The sequence below is a fragment of the Lactuca sativa genome, chromosome 1, assembly GCF_002870075.4.
Source record: "Lactuca sativa cultivar Salinas chromosome 1, Lsat_Salinas_v11, whole genome shotgun sequence".
Classification (NCBI taxonomy): domain Eukaryota; kingdom Viridiplantae; phylum Streptophyta; class Magnoliopsida; order Asterales; family Asteraceae; genus Lactuca; species Lactuca sativa.
The window spans coordinates 79561823-79584671 of record NC_056623.2 but is presented as its reverse complement, the minus strand read 5'-3'; the positions used below and the strand labels follow the sequence as shown (position 1 = coordinate 79584671).

The 22849-nt window shown below is 41.6% G+C and overlaps 1 protein-coding gene across 1 annotated transcript; it reads left to right on the top strand.

Annotated features, from left to right (window-relative positions):
- Positions 1 to 7052: 7052 nt before the first annotated feature.
- LOC111885982 (high affinity nitrate transporter 2.6) lies at positions 7053 to 9191 on the top strand. Its single transcript, XM_023882226.2, has 3 exons — positions 7053 to 7912; positions 8009 to 8124; positions 8221 to 9191. The coding sequence occupies exons 1-3, from the start codon at positions 7139 to 7141 to the stop codon at positions 8891 to 8893; spliced, it is 1563 nt and encodes a 520-aa protein (XP_023737994.1). The 5' UTR covers positions 7053 to 7138; the 3' UTR covers positions 8894 to 9191.
- Positions 9192 to 22849: the final 13658 nt, after the last annotated feature.

Below are 22849 nucleotides of genomic sequence, written 5' to 3'. Positions count from 1 at the left end.
ATTTTTGGATTCGTGAAGTCCAATTCTTGGGTCACGTGGTCAACCAAGAAGGGATAATGGTTGATCCAGCGAAGATCGAAGCTGTGACGAAGTGGGAACAACCGAAAAGTCCCACGGAGATTCGAAGCTTTTTAGGATTAGCCGGATATTACCGAAGGTTTATCCAAGGCTTTTCTTCGATCGCTAGTCCATTGTCAGCTTTGACCCACAAAGGAGCTACTTATGCTTGGGGTGAGAAGCATAAGGAAGCATTTGAGAAACTAAAGGAGAAGCTATGCGAGGCACCGATACTTTCTCTACCCGATGGAGTTGAAGACTTCGCTGTCTATAGCGATGCGTCTGGTGTTGGTTTGGGTTGTGTTTTGACCCAAAGAGAAAAGGTGATAGCATATGCGTCTCGACAGCTGAAAGAGCATGAAAAGAACTACCCGACTCATGATTTGGAGTTGGCAGCGGTAGTTTTCGCTCTGAAAATATGGAGGCATTACCTCTATGGCACGAAGTGCAAACTTTTCACTGATCATAAGAGTCTCCAATACCTCTTTAATCAGAAAGAATTGAATATGAGGCAACGACGCTGGCTAGAATTACTTAAAGACTATGACTGCGAGATACTTTACCACCCCGGTAAAGCTAATGTTGTTGCTGATGCTCTCAGTCGGAAAGTCAATCCCGAAAGGAAAAGGCCAAGAGCGTTGAGAATTGAAGTTGTCTCGACTATTTTGGAAAGTATAAAGAAAGCTCAGAGCGAAGCTTCTGAGAAGAATGACAGAAAGGAGGAACGTTTGGGCAAAACGTTGGTGTTCGTTGTAAACAGTCATGGACTGAAGGAGTTCCAAGATCGGATTTGGATACCTAAGACAGGTGGAGTCAGAGATCTTCTGATGGAAGAAGCTCACAAGACCATGTACTCGATTCATCCGGGTAGCACTAAAATGTATAGGGACCTGAAACCCTACTACTGGTGGCCGACGATGAAGCTTGATGTTGCAAAGTATGTGGCGGAGTGTGTGACTTGTGCGAGAGTCAAGACACAACATCAGAAACCGTACGGGAGTTTAGAACCTTTGCCTGTGCCTATGGGTAATTGGGAAGACATTGCTATGGATTTTGTCACTAAACTGCCCAGAACAAAGAATGGTCACGACATGATTTGGGTGGTCGTTGATCGATTCACTAAGAGTGCGCATTTCATAGCGGCCAGGGAGAAATGGTCTATGGAGAAGCTTGCGAATTCTTACGTGAAGGAAATTGTGAGGCTTCACGGTGTTCCGTTAACGATTGTGTCGGATCGTGATAGCCGTTTCACATCGAGGTTTTGGAAAAGTCTACAAGAGGAATTGGGTACCAAGTTGTGTTTAAGTACAACTTACCATCCGCAGACTGATGGTCAGAGCGAACGAACGATACAAACACTTGAAGATATGCTGAGAGCATGTACTCTGGAATTCCTAGGTAATTGGGATGAACATTTACCGTTGGTAGAATTTTCCTATAATAATAGTTTCCACTCGAGCATTAAGATGGCACCTTACCAAGCTTTGTATGGACAGAAGTGTCGTACGCCGTCTTGTTGGCTTGAGGCTGGGGAAAAGCAGTTTATGGGACTGGAGTTGGTTCATCAAACTGCTGAAAAGTTGAAAATAATTAGGGAAAGAATGTTAGCGGCTCAGGATCGTCAAAAGAGCTATGCTAACATAAAGCGAAGACCGATGACTTTTGAAGTTGGAGATTCGGTTTTGCTTAAAGTCTCGCCGTGGAAGGGACTTATAAGATTTGGTAAAAGGGGAAAGTTAAGTCCAAGGTTTATTGGACCGTTTAAAGTTCTTCAGAGGATTGGGAACCAAGCTTACAAGCTCGAATTACCCGAAGAACTGAATGGAATTCACAACACTTTTCATGTGTGTTATTTGAGGAAGTTCACGGGAGAAGTTCCCGACATAATTCCAATTTCTGAATTGAGAATTGATGAGAACAAAAGGTTGATTGAAGAACCAGAGGCAATTGTTGACCGAAAGACTAAGAAATTGCGACGCAAGATGGTTGGGTTAGTGCTTGTCCGATGGAAACACACGAATGGGCCGAATCTCACCTGGGAGACGGAGAGTGACATGATGGGTCGCTATCCGCATTTGTTTGTTGATGTGTGATTCCGGGGACGGAATCATTCTAAGGTGGAGAGAATTGTAACGCCTGTGTTTCCGGGCTTGCCGTTTTTAGCAATATAATAGTCTAGGTTAACCTTTGTAACCCGTTTTGAAATAATAAGATTGTATTATTTGAGTATTATGTATTTTGTGCTTAATTGCTTAATTATGTGGTCTGATTAATTAAGAATAAAAAAAAATAATAAGCGTCAAAATTTAAGTGTAAAATAAACTTAATATCTTTGATCTATGTTGTAGTAGTTGAAACGAGGTTTCCGAATATATATAGAACGCCCAAATCTGACTTCGTATGAGGAAGTTATGATTTATCGAAGTTCCGGCTTAGCGGTGTGCAGCCCGAAATACTCGATTTGAGATCGAGCGGTTTTTAGCCGAAGCAATCTAAACGAGGATCGAAGGTCTCGTTGTTGGTATCGAAGCGATAAAAAGTTAGGCGAGAACGGACGTCAAACGAAGAAGTTATGAATTTATAACGAAAGTTTCTGTCGCGGCCTATTAAAAATAATTAATAAAAATAAATTCGAAATTAGCCGACGGAGTCTAAACGAAAGTTGTAGATCGTAGTCTCACCTTCGCGTGGATATAAAGAACGTCGAAAACAAAGTTCGTATGAAGAAGATATGAATTTCCGAAGTTTATTTAATATTTTGTATTTAAATTTAATTGGAAATTCGGAAGCATTATCCGAAGGAGTCACCGATCTGATCCGAGGTACGCCCCGCGTACTCGAGTACGCCCAGCGTACTCCGAAGGATGTCGACACTCGCACTCGAGCACTTCGGATACGTAAGCAATGACGTTTTGGGCAGTACGCCCCGCGTAACGCAGTGCGCCCCGCGTACTCCGAGGCTCCAGCCTCCTATAAATAGGATGCGAGGGTTCCGGGTATTTTTGCCAATTCCCTCTCATTTTCGTGTCGAAGCTCTGCATTTTTACCCCCGAAGCTACCCCGAAGCCCCGGTATCATACTCTAGCCCCAAGGCAAGTCCCGAGATCCCGAAGATCCCGAGAAGCGCGGTTCCCGAGTCGAAGCTCTGCCCGCGAGAAGTTCGATTTTCGAGGAGATCTTCCAGATCTGCTGTGGATTTCTACTTCTATAAGCCGTAGTGCTGTCGGATCGTCTTCTGATCAAGTGAGTGTGTAGTTATTTCTTCTAATACAATAATACGAAGTATTTTATATAAAAATACGTGCTATGTGTATATATTTGGTTGTGTTATGTGTGAATGAGTATTCACTCTCTTCTATCTTATAGATCTGCTTATTTCTTTATGAGATATGTGTTATGTGTGTGTGCCTCATCTGTTATGTGACATATGTGTTGATTAAAGCATGCTATACAGGTTTTCTTTAAACTACGTATGAAAATATATATTTTTATCTACTAATATGTTGGGTAGAACATGGGTAGATAGTTGGTGTGTAATAAACAGATGAGAGGCCTCGATGTTGTTGTTGTTGTTGATCTAGTTATTCAGCGGAGTATGGATAACGACCACGGACTCTTTCTAGACAGTCCAGTGGAACACTAGCAGGTTCATAACCTGTAGGTGTTGTGAACGATGTGTTCACCGGTGTACTCTATCCCCCTCATGGTTGCCTTTAGGATATCTATTGTTGAGGAAACCCCTTCGCAGTGATGTCCGTCCCGATGAAAATCCTAGATTAGGTCCCTTGAGATAGTTGTTTTAGGGACGTAAAGTGAGGATAACGGGAATGGGTAATCGGGATAGTGATTGGTTGGTGGAATTAAATATAACTTATTTATTGTGGGTTGAAAACCCTATATGCTCACCAGGCTCCCAAGCCTGACCCACTCAGTTTTATTTGTATTACAGGAAGTGGCACAAGGGCGTAAGATGGATGGATCATCTTGTTATTTTGTTTACAAGTCTGTATATGTATATATTTGTTGAATGACTTGTAATGTTTATCGTTTATGCTTTATGGTCTGTATCGGAACATGACATCCCGAGTTTTGAGTATATAATGAAATGCATCTCTTGATGAAATGCTTTGATAAATATTATTTTATCATGTTTTGTTTTGGGAACAAATTCCGCAACTCTTTCAAATCAAAAAGATTTACTCTGAAAATATTTAAAAGCATAAATGAAAATCGGTCTTTTCTGGCCGAGATTTTGGGGATGTCACATTTCCTTTGTCTGATATAGAAGTGGGAAGTTAATCAAGTTATATGATTTAATTTTCTAATCTGACCTAGAGACTAGAATTAAGAGTCACTGTTACTGATTGTTACTCCGTGTATGTTCTTGTGCTTTTGAAAATTTTTTATGAAGCTGTGAAATCGTTGTTATGAGATACTGAACAAAGAAAACATGTTTTGGTTTCTTGCTAAATCGATAGAACATAAAACTTATTGCGGTTTCAATGGTATTTTGTTGTTTTGTTGTTTTGCTATCAATATATATCATTTTGCTATTTTGCTATCAATGGTATGAGAAATCAGAATATGTATAATGTTTTTCTGTTTTACAGAAAATGTCCCATCTTGGTTTAACAAAATGCACTCGTAGACAAGAAGTGATCCCATTAATGTTCAATTTTTTTTTTAGAAATTGAAGAAGGTGATAAAGAGGCTTGGGTAAAATATATTTTGGAAGGGTAGTACTATCAATTGGGATGTTCATTGGATGTTAATCGGTATTTTGGATTTGTAAGTTTTTGGTGCCTTCAATTTAGATGTAAAGAAAGATTTTAGGTTATATTCTTTAGCAATATTAAAATTAGTAGTGAAGAAGGTGATAGGTTTTAAGTTATGTTTTTTTTGTAACGTTATGAAGTCATTTGCATGATTTTCTCATTATATTGACACGACCACTTAATCAATTAAATTAAATTTTACTATTTTTATAATTTATATAATGTATCTTTACACACACACATACACACACACACACACACATATATATATATATATATATATATATATATATATATATATATATATATATAAGTTAAAAAAGAAAGTAAAATTAAGCAATATAGACAAAAATGACAATTATGTCAGTTTACATGGATTTCAATTTCAATTCTCACGAACCTAACAAAATCTAGAATTAAATCAAATGTAATTTTTGCCGACCAAACAGGATATAAAATTAGATTCAAATTCATGACATATTCTTTTTCCAATTTTATATGCAATTTCTTCAGCAATATTTTGCGAACCAAACAACACCTGAGGTGTTAATCTGACTGGTGCAGTGTTGAGTATATACGAATTGTTAGTGTCGACACAAACAATAAAGGGAAAGAAATATAATGATACCGATAATTAACATGATTCGGTCGATTTGAAATATGTCCACATGCAGTAAACATATCACTCTTTATTACTTGAGTATTTTTTAAAAAGATTACATTGGGATTCTTACCTACAAATATTTGTAATCGTAAACCCTGGAAATTGTTGGACCGAGTCTATATATACAAGTAAATCAAGAATAAGTAAACATATAAATACATCTATCCTTTTGAAATTGTCGGGGCATCCACAATGCATTGAACTCCAGAGTTTAATGGATTGTCACATCATCATCCTACAATTTATACAACTCTATTATATTTTTCTCTACTATGCATTAAACTCTACAAAGTTCAATAGAATGTTACAAAATGCAATTTATAGTAAATATTTAAGAATTAAAACTTTTCTTTTTCCCATTGAAGAGTTCAACGGCTATTGAACTCCAAATCCATTGAATGCCAAGATGACATCTCATAATGGTAGAGTTTCATCAATTAAATGACACATGGACTTGTCACATCATTCAACTCTCTCACTGAACTCACTATTGTGGATGCTCTCATTTCGATTTCTTTCACTTCCTTTGGGATGAATTAATTATTTGCCTAACCAAAATCCAGGTCGCAATATAACGGTTAGTAAATAAGTTACCAGCTCTGCTGATTCATACACACAGTACTTGATCATAGTGCAACAGTAGTCGGCTACAAAATTAAGAGTAGAACCCGATTATTGGTTCTTGAGGAAGGAAGAGCAATAAAGCTCAAATTATTCCTAGCTTCTAATAGCCACCTTCTAGAAAGGTAGGATCAATTGTATTGCCTTGATATTTTTGAGAGAAAACAATGATCGCATCCTTATATAGGCATGAATTAGGATTAATTTCCAGTATGAATGTCTCTATGCCCTAGCTTTTGGACGCTAAGGAGGGAAGAGGAACTCCACGGGAACCTCCTTTCCTAGTTCAAGGAGATTCTTTTGTGATATTCCTAAGATCATTCTAAAGCTTCTTTTAACTTAATTAAGTAATTAACTGTAAACCATTCCTAATTAAATTTCCAATTAATTCTTAATTGATTATTTTTAGTCCTTTTAATTTATAAGTGACCAGTTAATCAAAATAATAATCACTTACCCACTTTCCCTTTCTTTCCAATCCAAATAGCTAGGATCATCGGAAAAACATTGCTATTCCTTGTGCATCTCTAACAAAAAAAAAAAAATCAGCTTTCGCAACGACTTTTGTCAGAATTTATTGTAAAAAAGCAAAAAAAAAAAAAAAATTGCATTACTACAAACTATCTAAAACAATCGTAAAATTCTATAACAAACGGAATATCTTAAAATTGATTGTCTTTTATATATAGATAATGAATTTTAAGACGTGAAGGAACTCTCTATTGACTATTATAATAAAAACTGAAAACATGTTTAGTATTCATAAAATTACTCGCGTTATATATATTAAAGTTAAACTGTAACAAATTACACTACCATTTATCTATATATTACATTCACCCATGTGGTTTAGGAATATGCTTTTAGGATAGTCAACTCTCTAAACTCCTCCATTCTCTATATATACCCACCAACCCCTTGAACTCATAAGCATACCTACAGCTTTAACTTCTTAGCTGGTTATCAGATATCCACCTTCTCTTCTATCCACATTTCTTCATTCCCACACCATTGATCAACAATGGCTGCCGTAGCCACTCTCCCAGAGCATGAAGAAATTATATCCATCCCCACCACTACCACTCCGCCGCAGACCTTCGCTCTCCCTGTGGATTCAGAAAACAAAGCCACAAAGATGAAGGTCTTCTCATTAGCGCAACCCCACATGAGAGCTTTCCATCTCTCATGGCTCTCCTTCTGCACTTGTGTCATCTCCACGTTTGCTGCCGCCCCGCTTGTTCCCATCATCCGGGACAACCTCAACCTCACCCGCGCTGACATCTCAAATGCTGGAATCGCCTCAGTCTCCGGCAGCATCCTCTCACGCCTCGTTATGGGGGTGCTCTGCGACCTTGTTGGACCCAGATACGGTTGTGCTGTGATCAATATCCTGGCAGCTCCGGTGGTATTCAGCGTTTCCTTTGTGGCAGATGCTGGTGGTTATGTAGCGGTGAGGTTCATGATAGGGTTCTCGCTGGCGACGTTTGTGTCTTGTCAGTATTGGACGAGTGTGATGTTCAATGGGAAGATTATTGGGGTCGTGAACGGGGTCTCAGCAGGGTGGGGTGATGTGGGAGGTGGCCTTACTCAGCTGCTGATGCCGGTGCTCTTCCATGTCATCACTAACATGCTCGGAGCCACACCATTCACGGCGTGGAGGATTGCTTTCTTCATTCCAGCATGGTTTCATGTGATTGTTGGGGTTCTTGTTATGGTTTATGGCCAAGACTTGCCTGATGGCAACTTTGCTCAAATTCGAAAGAATGGATCAGCTTCAAAGGATAAATTTTCTAAGGTACATATATACTTATACATAATACATATAAATTTGTATATATCAAGATAACTTTTAAAGAAATGTTGACTAAACTTTTCTTTTAACCTACTGTAGGTATTCCGAAATGCAGCAACGAATTATAGGACATGGGTCTTTTTTTTGATCTATGGATATTCCATGGGCGTGCAGTTGTGCTTGAATAATGTCATCTCAGAATACTTCTATGATAGGTAACAAGATAATCTTGATTTTCCGTTACTTTTATCACTATCGTTAAATCTTTATGAATACATACTAAACGGATTCCACATTTTAACGTGCAATAGGTTTGGTTTAAAGCTTCACACAGCTGGAATAGTGGCAGCTAGTTTCGGGGTGGCTAACTTTTTTACACGTCCATTCGGTGGCTACGCATCTGACTTATCGGCTCGTAAGTTTGGAATGAGGGGTAGATTATGGACATTGTGGATAACACAAACCCTAGGAGCCATTTTTTGTATATGGTTAGGCCGAGCTAATTCTCTACCCATGGCCATCTTGTCGATGATGTTGATGGCGGCTGGATCACAAGCCGCTTGTGGTGCAACTTACGGCATCATTCCATTTGTTTCCCGGCGGTCTCTCGGTATTCTATCTGGTTTGACCGGTGCCGGTGGTAATGTTGGTGGTGGTTTGACCCAACTGCTATTTTTCTCCGGTGCAAGGTTTTCCACGGCGTGGGGTTTAACATGGATGGGTGTGATGTCGGTGGTTCTGACTATTCCGGTGGCTTTTATCCACTTCCCACAATGGGGGAGCATGTTTTTACCGGCGTCAAAGAATGAAAAATACAATGAAGAGTATTACTATAGCTCGGAGTACAGTGAGGAGGAGAGAGAGAAGGGTATGCACTTCGGAAGCATGAAGTTTGCAGAAAACAGCAGGGCGGAGCGTGGGAAGAGATCGGTGGTCGCCGTCACAGAAACCTCTCCGAACACCACGCCGATCCACGATGTTTAAAGCATGAATAAAGAAAGCTGGGGACTACGTAAAGAAGAAGTAAAGAATTTAAAATGGAGTGACAGTTGTGGTGAACACATCAGACCATGTGGTGTTCTAGGCGTCCGTACTGATGGCAACTTTTGCTTATTGTTTAATTATTCTGGTGATCTTCTTATTACTTCAGAGTCCTCTCCATAGGGCTGTACGACGGATCTCAAGTCATTCTATATTAAGAATATAAAAAGTGTTACATTTTGTAAACTCTATATATTTCATTATCTAGGTTTATAAATACACATTTAGCGATATTTTCGTGCTTCCTGAGTAATAGACCGACGTTCTTTTAATGAAATAAGACAATTTATTTAATTTTAGGTTCAGTTTATTTTGTTCCGAATGGCTATTCATAAGCAAACCGAACTTGAGAAGAGTAACTATGAACTTTGGTTATGAGCTACAACTATATTTTTGTAGAAAACATGTTACCGTTTTGATGATGATGAATGGCATGACACTCTTTGTAGAGGAATTTACATTTAAACATTATCTTTTGTCCGGAACACAATGAGATCATCATATCATCTAACATTCCGACTTTCAGGTATAATATTTATATATTTATTTATGAGTTGTCTGAGCAACTTGACGAGTTGGATGCCCCAACTCGTCGAGTAGAGGCGGATTGACCATGTGGGTTTTATGACTAACTTGACGAGTCGGAGAGACTAACTCAGCGAGTTGGTGCTGTGAGAGGAAACCCTAATTCTCCGGGGTTGGGCCCTATTTAAAGGACCTTAAGCCATAATTTCCGCCTCACCAGCCACCTTACTCCACTGTGTGAAACCCTAATCGCCTATATTGAGCTAAGAGAGAGAGAGAGAGAGAGAGAGAGAGAGAGAGAGAGAGAGAGCTAATCTTTAGGCATCTTAGTGCACTTTTTCAATAGGAGAGTGGAGTATTGAAGCAAGGATCGAGAAGAGAGTGTTGGATCTGGTGTTAATTCGTCTAGAGCTTCTGTTGAAGGTAAAAAGTCTTCACCTTGCTCATTGTTGTGATTAGATCCCATTTTCCATGGAGTTTAGGGCTTATTCCATCTTTCCATGAGCCCTTGAGTGTATTGAACTCACCAAGAGTTTGAGACTTCAGATCTGGACCTTGTGAGGTCCCTAGAGTCCAAAGGTCCCAACTCTATCTAGCTATAGAGTAGCTTTTATGCTTAAGACCCTAAATGGAGTTTGTTTTGGCATTTCAAGCCCTAAGTGCCATGCACGGACATAAAGGTTGTAGCTTTACGTCATATTTCAGCCTTGGGAGGCTAGATTTAGAGTTTGGGGTTGTAAATTTTCCTTAAAACGTCTGAATGAGAAATAGGACTTAAATGACTCGCCGAGTTGATGAGCCAACTTGAGAGTCGGCTAGGGTTTTCCCTGATGAGTCTGGCATGAGTAACTCGGCGAGTTGATGAGACAACTCCACGAGTTAAGTTGGGTATTCACGATTTTTCTGAATGAACAAGGGGACTCAACGAGTCACATAGTTGCACTCGACGAGTCGGGTCAACATCGACTATTGAATCGAGTGTTGACTTCAGATGACTTTAGGGTTTGGTCAAGACAGGGTGTACGGAGACCATGTATAGGTATAAAGGTCTTTTACCCATTCCAAGTGTTAGAGTGAGAGAGAGAGAGAGAGAGAGAGAGAGAGAGAGAGAGAGAATAGCCTTTGGTTATTTAGAGTTGTGAATGAAGTGTTAATTAGAGATAATTATCATATGTGTTAGGCTGAGGCTAGATCAGTGATTCGTGTACGAGATTTATTTGCTTGCTTACAAGGTGAGTCTTTTCATTATACTTATCTAGAGTGGTAATCTTTGTATGACCGGATGGTCTTATGTGCTTATATTAAGTATTGTGATATTCTGCATTATGTCTTTGTGATTTAGGTTGTGTATAATTCTGAGCTTACTGAGTTAGGACCGGAGGGTCCACCCGAGTTGTAGGACCAAAGGGTTCCACTGAGACACATTGACCGGGGGGTCTTATTTGAGTATGGTCATGAGAGGGTAATGAGATGTGTGTGGTATTTTGGGAAACTCATTAAGCTTCGTGCTTACCGTGTTATGTGTTATGTGTTTCAGGTACTTCTCAGGATCACGAGAAGGCACTAGCTAGATTATACACACGATGCGGAGTTATGTTTTGAGGATCCTGGATTGTCTAAACAATTTGTGAACATGCGTTTTTTATAAATTGTCATTTTGGTGTCACACCCCCGAACCAGACGGTGGAAACGTCCGAGGGATAGTCTGACTATCAATTGAAATATCATCACAATGAATATACATGAACAATACATACATCACCAACATTACATAATACAACTGTCATTGTTCATATCAAGTACATTGTTTAAATATTACATATCCATAGAATAAATTGTTTGAGAGTCACAAAACAAACATCCTAACACACTTGGTAACTTTCTTAAGCTTATCTGTTACCTGAGAATACAAGTGGTTTTGAAAACGTCAACATATATAATGTTGGTGAGTTCATAAGCATGTTTGACATAAAATGGTTTGTATTGTTTGTAAAACCCTAAAAATCCAATATTTTCGTTAACAAAATTTGTTTACAAAAAAGATGTGATGATCCCATAAGTATATATGTATGTGATTTCAAAACATGTAAGAATGAATGAGTTTCATAATTGTTCATTGTATTGTAGTTGTTGTATTTAGAAATGAATAATGTCGTTCCCCGGAAAACCCGATGTTTTCCGATTTAAAATAGTATGGTAGTTTTGTATTATTGTATAAATCACTTTGCATCGTCACAGTGTATGAATATGATTTCCCATGAATGATGATATGGTAATGGATCTCTATGTGAGTCGTTATAACCATGCATAATAATGACTATTTTGCTTGTCTTGACATTTTTACAAACGTCGGTTTTGAATTAAAATTTTGTCACCCTACACTGGCCAAGTATAACTGTAGCGAACAGCTCAGGTGTGGTGGAGTCACCCCCGTATAGATCTATACATAAACTCTTGCCCTCCCTCCAGGAGACTCTGGTTATAACTACAAACTACGGCCGACACTTATTGGTGCCAACCGATAATTCTCACTAAATCCCTATTATTACCCCATGAATTTGAATAGCATTGATTACAATCCGTTTGATGTTTACATGAATATGAATAAAGCCTAACAAACACGAAAAAGGAAAACTATGGCCCACTAATCATGTATGTTATTACAGACTGACGAGTATGCGACAGACACGTTAGCCCGTTAAGCATATAATTGATTTGGACCATACTATCAATATCAATGGGTCACTAAGGCCCAATACCATTTAAAGCCATTGAGGGTCCATTAGACATGTAATTGGGCCATCGGAAGCCCAATAAACATGTTAATGGGTCACGAAGGCCCAATAAGCATGATTAGAAGTATTAAAGCCCAATCGATATAATATTTACTTTTTTTGTATAGTATTAATGTCGTAAGGTTTGTTTCACACGAATTGTTTAAATCGAAAAGTCACCACATTCGCCAAATTGTTTTATAACGATATTTAGATTTATAAAAAAATATATATATATATTTTTCTATTTAAATCCATAAGTTATTAAAATTATGTATTTTTGACCCAATTATTTTAATATTAACATAATTGACCCAGAAATAATTGTTTGACCAATTCAGCCCCTTTTCTAGTAAAAAGGACAAAATTTTACCCCTTTTTATGAAAAATGACATTTTAGGTCCTTAGATTATGTTTCTTGACATTTTCGGCCCAAACACTCATTTAAATCATGTTTTCAGCCCAAAATACGGTTTTGGACAGTTTCATCCCTTTAATTAAACAGATTTACACTTCTAGTCTAAATTTTCGCAATTTTTACAATTTCATCCCTTTAATTAAACAGATTTAAATCATGTTCACAACCCAAAAAGAATAAAAGAATTGGTTTATGGCCCATTAGGGCTAATTAGATTTGTTATGGCCCAACAAGGCCTATTGAAGGTAAGCTAATCCATTTTAAGCCCATTATGACCCAAAATGTTAAGTTTCATGAAAATGGGTCCAATTAGAGCCCATTTAAGAGTTCTAACCCAAAATAGTCAAATTGGAGGCTTATTGGTCCATTAGGCCCCAAAAGAAAATCCTAGTCCAAAATGGACTTAAACCGGGATTTTTAGGGTTTCCAATCTGAAGTTGACTATTTGAAGTGTTTGCATAGAGTGTTTGATGGAATTTTGTTGTCATTGAATAAACATCGTGCATGTTTTCAAGTTTTAGTCACAAATGTCATCATTGTTAATGTTTACAAAAGCATTAGAATTCATAGCTATGACATTTGGAGATTTGAGAACTATGTTTATGAGAATTATGTGATTTTTAAAAATGAAAATTTTGTTTGAAAATTTACGGTGTTACAAGTTGGTATCAGAGCCTTGGTTTGAGGGATTCAAATATACCTTCGGGTGTGTCTGGACTCAAACCGAGGATTTGAGAAAAAATTTCAAAAGAAATGATTTTTCCAAAATAAGAAAGAGCATAAGAGAAAAACGAGTTGGAGTAGTGTGTACAATAAGCCAGAGCCCAAACGGTGATATACCAAAATACCCTTACTTATTTGTGTTATGATATATTTATGGGATGTTAGGGAAGCATGCAAGAGGATAGGCTAGGTATTTCATATTTAGGGCTAGAGTTGCATGATTTATGATGCCTTAGCCTAGGAGTTGTTGTTATCTGTTGTTGCCTTGAGTATGTGCTGAGTAGGATTATCTAGCGGGAATCACTTAGAAAGAGTTCTGAGTTGAGGGTTAGTCTAGGAGAGATATCTAGATGAGTTTATGAGGAGTCTACTGAGAGAGTAGTCTGATATCCGTGAGAGATGGAGTAATTATGAATTGGAATCCTAGGAGGAGGACTTGGGGTGACTACATGTTGGTGTGGAAGTAAGTATTGGGCCCGTACTACTGAAAACACCGGATCTGTATGCAACCCAGGTAAGAATTCTTAGGGTCCTAAGGAGCATATATGGGCGGGAAATCAAGTGTGAGTATGCTCGAACGAGTCTCTGATGATTTTTATGTTGTGTTTCAGAGACACCATGGTGGTACGTACCACAACCCCGAGGGCGGTAGTGTTAGCGATGAGGAGATCCGTCGGATCATTCATGAGGAGGTGGCCGCATCTATTTGAGAGGCGATACCGAAGATGTTTGGGTCTATTAATACCACACCGATTGAGAAATTTGATGAGTGTTATGCTGCCGTTACTAAGGTTACTGTCGCTGCAGCCACCGCAGCTGTAGCCGTTGCTAGGCCACAGGTAGGTGGCTCGTTGTTGTTCCGGGAGTTCAGCAACACGAAGCCACCAGAGTTTGATGGGACACATGATCCGACTACTACTATGAAATGGATCTCCGACATCGAGGGGTATTTTTACACGTGTTCCAAGCCCCGAGAACTTGAGAGTTCAATTTGCGCTGAACAAGCTTTGCTTGGGAGCGAAGGACTGGTGGAAGTTTGTGACAACCAGTTTTACTCCTGCAGACCATGCTGCAGTGACGTGGGAGAGGTTTACACAGTTGTTCCGAGACGAGTATGTTCCCTAGTTGGAGAGGGAACGGTTGGCCCAGGAGCTTCTATCTCATAAGCAGAAGAAAGAAACTGTGACTGAGATTTCGAGGATGCTTCATGAGAGGGCGCTGTTTTTCCCTGAGCACGTGTCTATTGAGCAGGCTCGTGTGATCCGTTATCTGAGTATACTGAGGAGGGATATATGGGAGTTCATGGCGAACTCATCTTACCGAACATTGTCTGAGCTTCAGACCAATGTGAGGAGGAGGGAGATTGAGCTTGAGTTGTAGACCAGAGACAAGGAGGAGTCCCGGGGTAGAGACAGGAGACCGATACAGTCGCAGCTGGCGACGAAGCAGGCAAAGCCCGCTGATGCGAGAGCTAGGGGTCAAAAGGGTCGCACTTGTGGCAAGTGCGGCAAGAGTCACGAGGGATCATGTCGGGCAGGGATTTGTTACAAATGTGGCAAAGAGGGGCACATGGCGAAGGATTGCCCCCAAGGGGTTTGCAGTTTGCTTTCACTGCAACCAGACTGGCCATCGGAAGGTTGAGTGCCCTCAGCTCATTCAGGGATCAGCCTAGGGTTCCACTCCTGCTACTTTGCGTGCTACTGATAGTCGGCCGGTTAAGGCCGAGGCTCCGAGGGCTTGTGGGAGAGCTTTTCAGCTGACAACAGAGGAGGTTCGCACAACACCTGATGTCATGGCTGGTACGTATTTCCTTATTTATGTTATTTTGAGATTTCTTGTGCTTATTATGTGTTGTATATAGGTACTTTTCTTGTGAGTTCTGTAGCTGCTTTGGTGTTATTTGACTCGGGTGCGAGTCGCTCCTTCGTGTCTTTAGCTTTTAGTCATCACATCAGTATCCGACGTGTGGTGACGAGTCGACCTCTGAGGGTTTCTATAGCCGACGAGCATGAAGATTTTGCTACTGATGTATTTCGAGGATGTGTATTAGAGATTTTTGGTGTTGAGTTCTCGATATACCTAGTACCTATCGCGATGGGTGATGTCTGTGTCATAGTGGGCATGGAGTGGTTGAGTCGGTTTGGAGATATGATAGACTGTGATCATCAGATGGTTACCATACGAGACCCTAGTGGGGGAGTGCTTACGGTGTATAGTGAGGGTACAAGATCTAGATCAGCTTTCTGCTCTATTGGCAGAGCGAGATAGAGTCTACAAAATGGTTGTATGGGCTTTTTGACATATGTGATGGATACGCGGGTTGCTACAGAGAGGCGGAGTTCTATCTACGAGGTTCCGATAGTGTGCGAGTTTCCGGATGTTTTTCCCGAGGATTTTTTGGGTGTGCCTCCTGAGAGGCAAGTGGAGTTCCGGATTGATTTGGTTCCGAGTGTTGTGCCTATTGCCAAGGCACCTTATTGCCTTGCGCCACCAGAGATACAGGAGTTATCCTCATAGCTCCAGGAGCTGCTGGGGAAGGGTTTCATCAAATCGAGTAGCTCGTCGTGGGGAGCGTCTATCCTTTTTTGTAAAGAGGAAGGATGGTTCACACCGGATGTGCATCGATTACCGAGAGTTGAACAAGCTAACGGTCAAGAACTGTTATCCGCTATCGAGGATCGATGATTTATTCGATTAGTTGCAGGGAGCATGTTGGTTCTCCAAGATTAATTTGAGATCTGGATATCATCAGATGAGAGTTTGCGATGAGGATATCCTAAAGACAGCCTTCAGAAATCGTTATGGACATTATGAGTTTGTGGTGATGCCTTTTGGGATCCCCAACACACCGGCAACATTCATGGATCTCATGAACGGGGTGTGCAGCCCCATGTTGGATCGATTGGTGATGTTCATCGATGATATTCTGGTATACTCGAGGTCCAGAGAGCAGCATGAGTAGCATCTACGAGAGATTCTTGGAGTATTGAGGGCTGAGAGGCTTTATGCCAAAATTTCCAAGTGTGATATTTGGTTACGAGAGGTCCAATTCTTGGGGCATCTCGTTAATTAGAATGGGATATTGGTCAACCCGGCCATGATTGAGGCAATTATGAGACGGGAGGTGCCAATATCCCTGTCTGAGATTAGGAGTTTCCAGGGTCTGACCGACTACTATCGGAGATTTATCAGATATTTCACCAAGATCATTGATCCTCTCACCAGATTGACCCAGAAGGGTGTTACTTTTGCCTGGGGGCCCGAGCAGTAGGCCTCATTTGAGACTCTTTGCCAGAGATTGTGCGAAGCTCCAGTGTTAGCCCTTCTCAAGGGAGTAGAGGACTTTGTAGTATACTGTGATGCATCTATATCAGGGTTGGGTGCAGTGTTGATGCAGAGGAGGAATGTGATAGCATATGCATCGAGGAAGTTGAAGCCTCAGGAGACAAGGTATTCCACCCAAAATTTGGAGCTGGGGCAGTGGTGTTCACCCTCAAGATCTGGCACCACTATCTGTATGGAGTCCAGTGCACCGTATACACGAACCCATAAGAGTTTGAAGTACCTCATGGATCAACCTAGCCTGAATATGAGAAAGAGGAGGTGGTTGGATGTAGTGAAAGACTACCACTGCGAGATCTTATATCACCCAATCAAGGCTAATGTGGTAGCCGATGCCTTGAGCCATAGAGCAGAGAGTGCACCGATTCGAGACGTATGTGTGAGGATGACGGTGATGACTCCGATCCTAGATACCATCTAAGAGGCTCAGGTGGAGGCTGTGAGGCTAGAGAACCTCAAGAGGGAGCGAGTGATCGAACAGGTTTCTGAGTTTGAGATGAATAGTCGGGGGCTTATGACTTTCCGTGGGCAGATTTTGGTGCCCTATACAGGTGGAGCTCGGCGTATATTAATGGAGGAGGCACATAGATCGAGATTCTCGATCCATCCAAGAGTGACTAAGATGTATTTGGATCTGAAGAGAGATTATTGGTGGCCCTGTATGAACGTAACACCCATAAAAATAATGCCAAATTTAAACTTTTTAAAACATTTAAAAACCAACAGTCATTACAAATTTGTTTTCAAAATATTCTATATCAGAGTCTCCCAGAAAAAAGTCATAAAAAGTGAGGAGCAGTACGATCACGCCTTTGCCTTGCCGCGGTCCCCTGATGTACCTGAAACAATAAACTGAAACTGTAAACCTGAGAGCTTAGTGAGTTCCCCCAAAATACCCATACACACAATAATACACATATAATCATAAACATCATACTATGGGTACAGTCAACCATCGGGTTGGAATACCCCAGGCCCTCAACCATCCGATTGGAATGCCAGCATACTATGGGTCCAATCATATTTGGGATGGAATACCCCGGCCCACAACCAACAGGTTGGAATGCCCACATACTATGAGTCCAATCATCCTCGGGATGGAATACTCACGGATCACAACCAACATGTTGGAATGCCCAGGTCAATTGGCTTTCGCACAAAGCAGATAAGCCTCAACCACCAAACAAACATGTGCACTTATAACAAATAATCACATAACAGTCTATAGACAGATAAACCGATCTAACTGATAATAACAACATAATAGCATCCTACCTACCAGGTAACTGATCTAATATAACATAATAGCATTTACCATCCTATCTAACAGGATACCGATCTAACAGATCATAATAACATTTACCATCCTATCTACCAGGATACCGATCCAACAGATCATACTAGCATAACATATCAGGATAACCATCCAAAAGGGTCGGCCTTGGTGCCTTAGACCCTTGAGTAGAGTGAGGATAACTCACCTCGCAAGTAGTGTCGATGTACTGGAAATCTCTGATTGTTTTCTGACTGGAAATCCCGAACTATAACACAATAGATACTAAGTCAATACAAAATAACAATCTTGACAATAGTCCACACAATCCATCATGTCCTTTCTCTCTATTGGGCCAAGGCCCAATGCCAACTCCAAAATCTTGAAAGTCCTTATGCAAAGCCTATTATTGGCCCAATTTACCAAATTGGGCCTAACTCCCTAAGTGGCCCTAATCCCAAGATCCATTATCAAAATTTGGCCCAAAACATCTTATTCATAAAGTCCAAAAAAGTCCCAAACCCAATTAGCCCATAAACAGCCCAAACTCGAAGCCCAATTGTCAAAGGTCCAATAGAGGTCGTACGTAAGGTGTACTCGTCCAGATGCTTGACCATCATCGGGGTGGTTGACCCAGTATGCTGGGCGTATTGAATTTACATTGGGCGTATGCCACGTTTTTCCAAAATCTTATTAAGTGCTTAATGGATTAAGCACTTAAGCCCAAACATCATATCTAGTGACCTAACGTGCCTAGGACCCATAAAGTCATGAACTTTATCTCTTTGGACATCCATAAAACTCTTAATACTTGATCTTAATCAATTAAGACCTTCTTACTCCATGTATGGGGAACATTCAGCTGTTGGGACCTCATTTTTCTCACTCAAATCCCCTTCAAGAGTCTAGAAGGACAGTCCTTTTCCTCCAAATCACACCATGCACCATCTTGGGACTTTTTAGGACAAGAAATGGCTCTTTAAAGCAAAATGGCAAGATTTATACATATATGAATAAAGTTTGAAGCTTTTTATCTTCTGGAGCTTCTAGGGCACAACCCAACTTGAGATCTACAAGTTTGATCTTCTTCTTTAAATATGCGACACCTTCTTCTTAAAAAGCTCAAGAAACACTCAATAAGCTCAAACACTCAATGAAATGGATAGGGTTTGGGGAAAATGACTCTAAGCAGTGGAGGTTGGGGTAAGGGAAGGTTAGGTGCTCATAATGTTGCTTATATAGTCCCCAAACGTATATATTAGGGTTTCATCCATACATTAGTACGCCCAGCGTACACAAGTTTACCCCCAGCGTACTAAGGCGGACCTTAGTACGCTTAGCGTACTCTTATGTACGCGCAACGTACTCCTTCTTGGCCCAAGGTTGCAACTTTGGCCCTTAAACTTATCTTGACTATACACTTCCAACCCCAAGGAATATAGATAAAAAGGTAATGATAGAGGGGGGGGGGGTCAAAATATCTGTAAAAATCTCGGAATGTTACAATTCTCCCCCACTTGACCTAGACTTCGTCGTTGAAGTCTGTTGCGGTAAATAGATCCGGGTAACGTTCCTGCATCTCGGGCTCGACTTCCCACTATACAATTACCAAAGGTATCTCCTTGTTCTGTAGAACCTTCATATGCCTCTCTAGTATAGCCACGAGCCTCTCCACGTAATTCAGGCGCTCATCGACCTAAATATCATCCAAGGACTCCACTGCCTCTTGATCCACAGTGCACTTTCGCAATTGCGAAACGTGAAAGGTGCCGTGGATCCGACTGAGCTCCTCCAGTAGCTCTAACATGTATGCCACCTTGAAAACCCTAGCAACGATCCTGAATGGCCCAATGTATCAGGGACCCAATTTCACCCTCTTCCTGAAGCGGATCACACCCTTCCAGGGCGAGACCTTCAAGAGTACCATGTCACCGACCTGGAACTCTAACTCAAGTCGGCGTAACTCTTTTTCCGAATCTGAGTGGTCTGCAGTTGCTGTCTAATCTGTTGAATCTTCTCGGCAGTCTGCAAGACTACCTCCGTTCGTCCCATCACCATGTGTCCAACCTCTCCCCAACAAACTGGGGTGCGAAATCTCCGTCCATACAATAGTTTGAAAGGTGGGGCACCAATGCTGCAATTATAGCTATTGTTATAGGCGAACTCTGCAAGGGGTAGGTGGGAATCCCAACTCCCGTCGAAGTAAATGACACACGCCCTCCACATATCCTTGAGCGTCTGAATGGTCTGCTCGCTCTGACCGACAGTCTGCGGATGAAATGTTGTGCTAAAATGCAGCCACGTGGCCAATTCCTCGTGGAACTTCTGCTAGAAACGAGAGGTAAATCTAACATCTTGGTTGGAAACAATGGAGATTGGAACTCCGTGGCGAGCGACGATCTCGCGGACATACATGTCGGCCAACTTCTCGGCCGATGACCTCTCCCGCATGGCCAAGAAATGGGCACTCTTGGTCAATCGATCCACGATGACCCATATAGCATCAAACCCCTTTGTCGTCCTCGGCAGCTTTGTAATGAAATCCATCGTGATTTGCTCCCATTTCCACATGGGAATCTCCAAGGGCTGCAGCTGGCCATGTGGCATCTGATGCTCGGCCTTGACTATCCTACAAGTCAAGCACCTCTCGATGTACCAAGTGATTTCTCGCTTCATGCACAGCCACCGGTAACTCAAACCCAAGTCCCGGTACATCTTGGTTACCCCCGGGTGAATAGAAAAGTAAGACTTGTGAGCCTCCTCCATAGTCTGTCTAACCCCACCAGACATCGGAACCCATACCCGATCATATCGAGTCAATAATCCCCGGCTATCCTGCACAAACCGGGTGTTCTCGCCCCTGATTCTCTCCAGTTTCCAGTTCTCTGATCACATTCCCTCAACCTAAGCATCTTTGATCAAACTCACCAGTGGAGAATCCACCGATATCCTCATACATATCGCTAGGGTGGAAGACCCCTCTGACTTGCGGCTTAGAGAGTTCGCCACCACATTCGCGTTACCAGGGTGGTAAAGGATTCCGCAGTCGTAGGCCTTGAATACATCTAGCTACCTGCGTTGTCTCATGTTCAAGTTCGGCTAATCCATGACGTGTCTCATGCTCTTGTGATCCATGTATATTGTACAGCGGACCCCATAAAGGTAATGTCTCCAAATCATGAGAGCGAATACCACTGCTCCCAAATCCAGATCATGCATAAGGTATCTCGTCTCATACGACTTCAGCTGCTGCTATGCGTAGGCTATGACTCGTCCTCTATGCATGAGGACTGCCCCCAAACCTATGATGGACGCATCACAGAACACCACAAAATCCTTAACTCTCTCCAGGAGAGTCAAAACTAGAGCCTCGCACAAACACTGTCAGAGGGTATCAAACGCCCTCTGCTGCTCAAGGCCCCACCGAAAATCCACCCCTTCCTCGTCAGACGAGTGAGGGGTACCGCAATCTTGGAGAAATCCCGTATAAATCTTCGGTAGGACCCTGCCTATCTCAGAAAACTCCTGATATCTGAGGGAGATCTTGGCACCTCCCACTACATGATTGCCTTGATTTTGGCCGGGTCGACTAAAATCCCCTCCTGGTTAACGAGATGCCCGGGGAACTGGACCTCTCATAACCAAAACTCACACTTCGAGAACTTGGCATACAACCGTTCCTGTCTCAGAACTACCAATAACTCACTGAGGTGCTCCTCATGCTGCTCTCAGGTCTTGGAATACACCAAGATAGAATCTATAAACATGATGACCGAGCGATCAAGCATCGGTCTGCAAACCCGGTTCATCAGGTCCATAAATATTGCTGGCGCGTTGGTGAGCCCAAATGGCATCACCATGAACTCGTAGTGTCCATAATGGGTCCGAAACACAGTCTTCTCCACGTCCTCTTCTCTGCCCTGGACCTGATGATACCAAGACCTCAAATCTATCTTGGAAAACCAAGATGCACCCTGCAGCTGATCAAAGAGATCATCTATCCTCGCGAGTGGATAACGCTTCTTCATCGTCAACTTGTTCAACTCCCTATAATCAATGCACATCCGGTGCGAACCGTCCTTCTTCCTGACGAAGAGTATCGGTGCTCCCCACGGGGAACTACTTGGACGAATGAAGTGCTTGCCCAGCAGTTCCTGCAGCTGTGATGATAGCTCCTACATCTCTGGTGGCACTAATCGGTACGGTGCCTTCGAGATAAAGTCCGCACTCGGCACCAGGTCAATTCGAAACGCGACCTACCTCTCTGGAGGTATCCCTGGAAAATCCTCTGGAAACACATCGGCAAACTCCCTGACTACTGGAACCTCTGAAACTGAAATCTGATCCCTAGCTTGTGTATCCACCACATATGCTAGATAACCCGTACACCCATGCTGAATATATTGTCGAGCCTTGGCAACTGAGCAAAACCCTGATCCCACTCTGGTACATTCTCCATATACATTCAGTTCTCCCCTACTTGTGGTTCGAACTACCACCCACCGACTCTCGCAATCAATCATGGCACTGAAACGATAAGCCAGTCATCCCCACAATCACACACACTTCCCCCATGGGAAACAGAATCAAGTCTATCGGAAAGGATATCCCGAAGATCTCCAACTCACATCCTCGGTAAATCGAAGAAGCTGAAACCCCGTGTTTTTTGGCGATGGAAACTCGCAACGAACACTCTAGCTCGCCTACTTGCACACTGAACTCCCCACTGGATGTATAAGATACAAACGACCAACTCGCCCCTGAGTCAAATAAAACCAATACAGGCAAGGAGTTCACTAAAAACGTACCTAACCACAGGTAAAACAGATAAGCATAAAACATAT

Excerpts from the sequence above, each read along its gene's own strand:
- LOC111885982 (XM_023882226.2), top strand. The coding sequence starts at position 7,139 with ATGGCTGCCGTAGCCACTCTCCCAGAGCATGAAGAAATTATATCCATC. Across the intron at positions 7,913-8,008 it reads CAAAGGATAAATTTTCTAAG|GTATTCCGAAATGCAGCAAC; the intron begins GTACATATATAC and ends AACCTACTGTAG. Across the intron at positions 8,125-8,220 it reads TCAGAATACTTCTATGATAG|GTTTGGTTTAAAGCTTCACA; the intron begins GTAACAAGATAA and ends AACGTGCAATAG.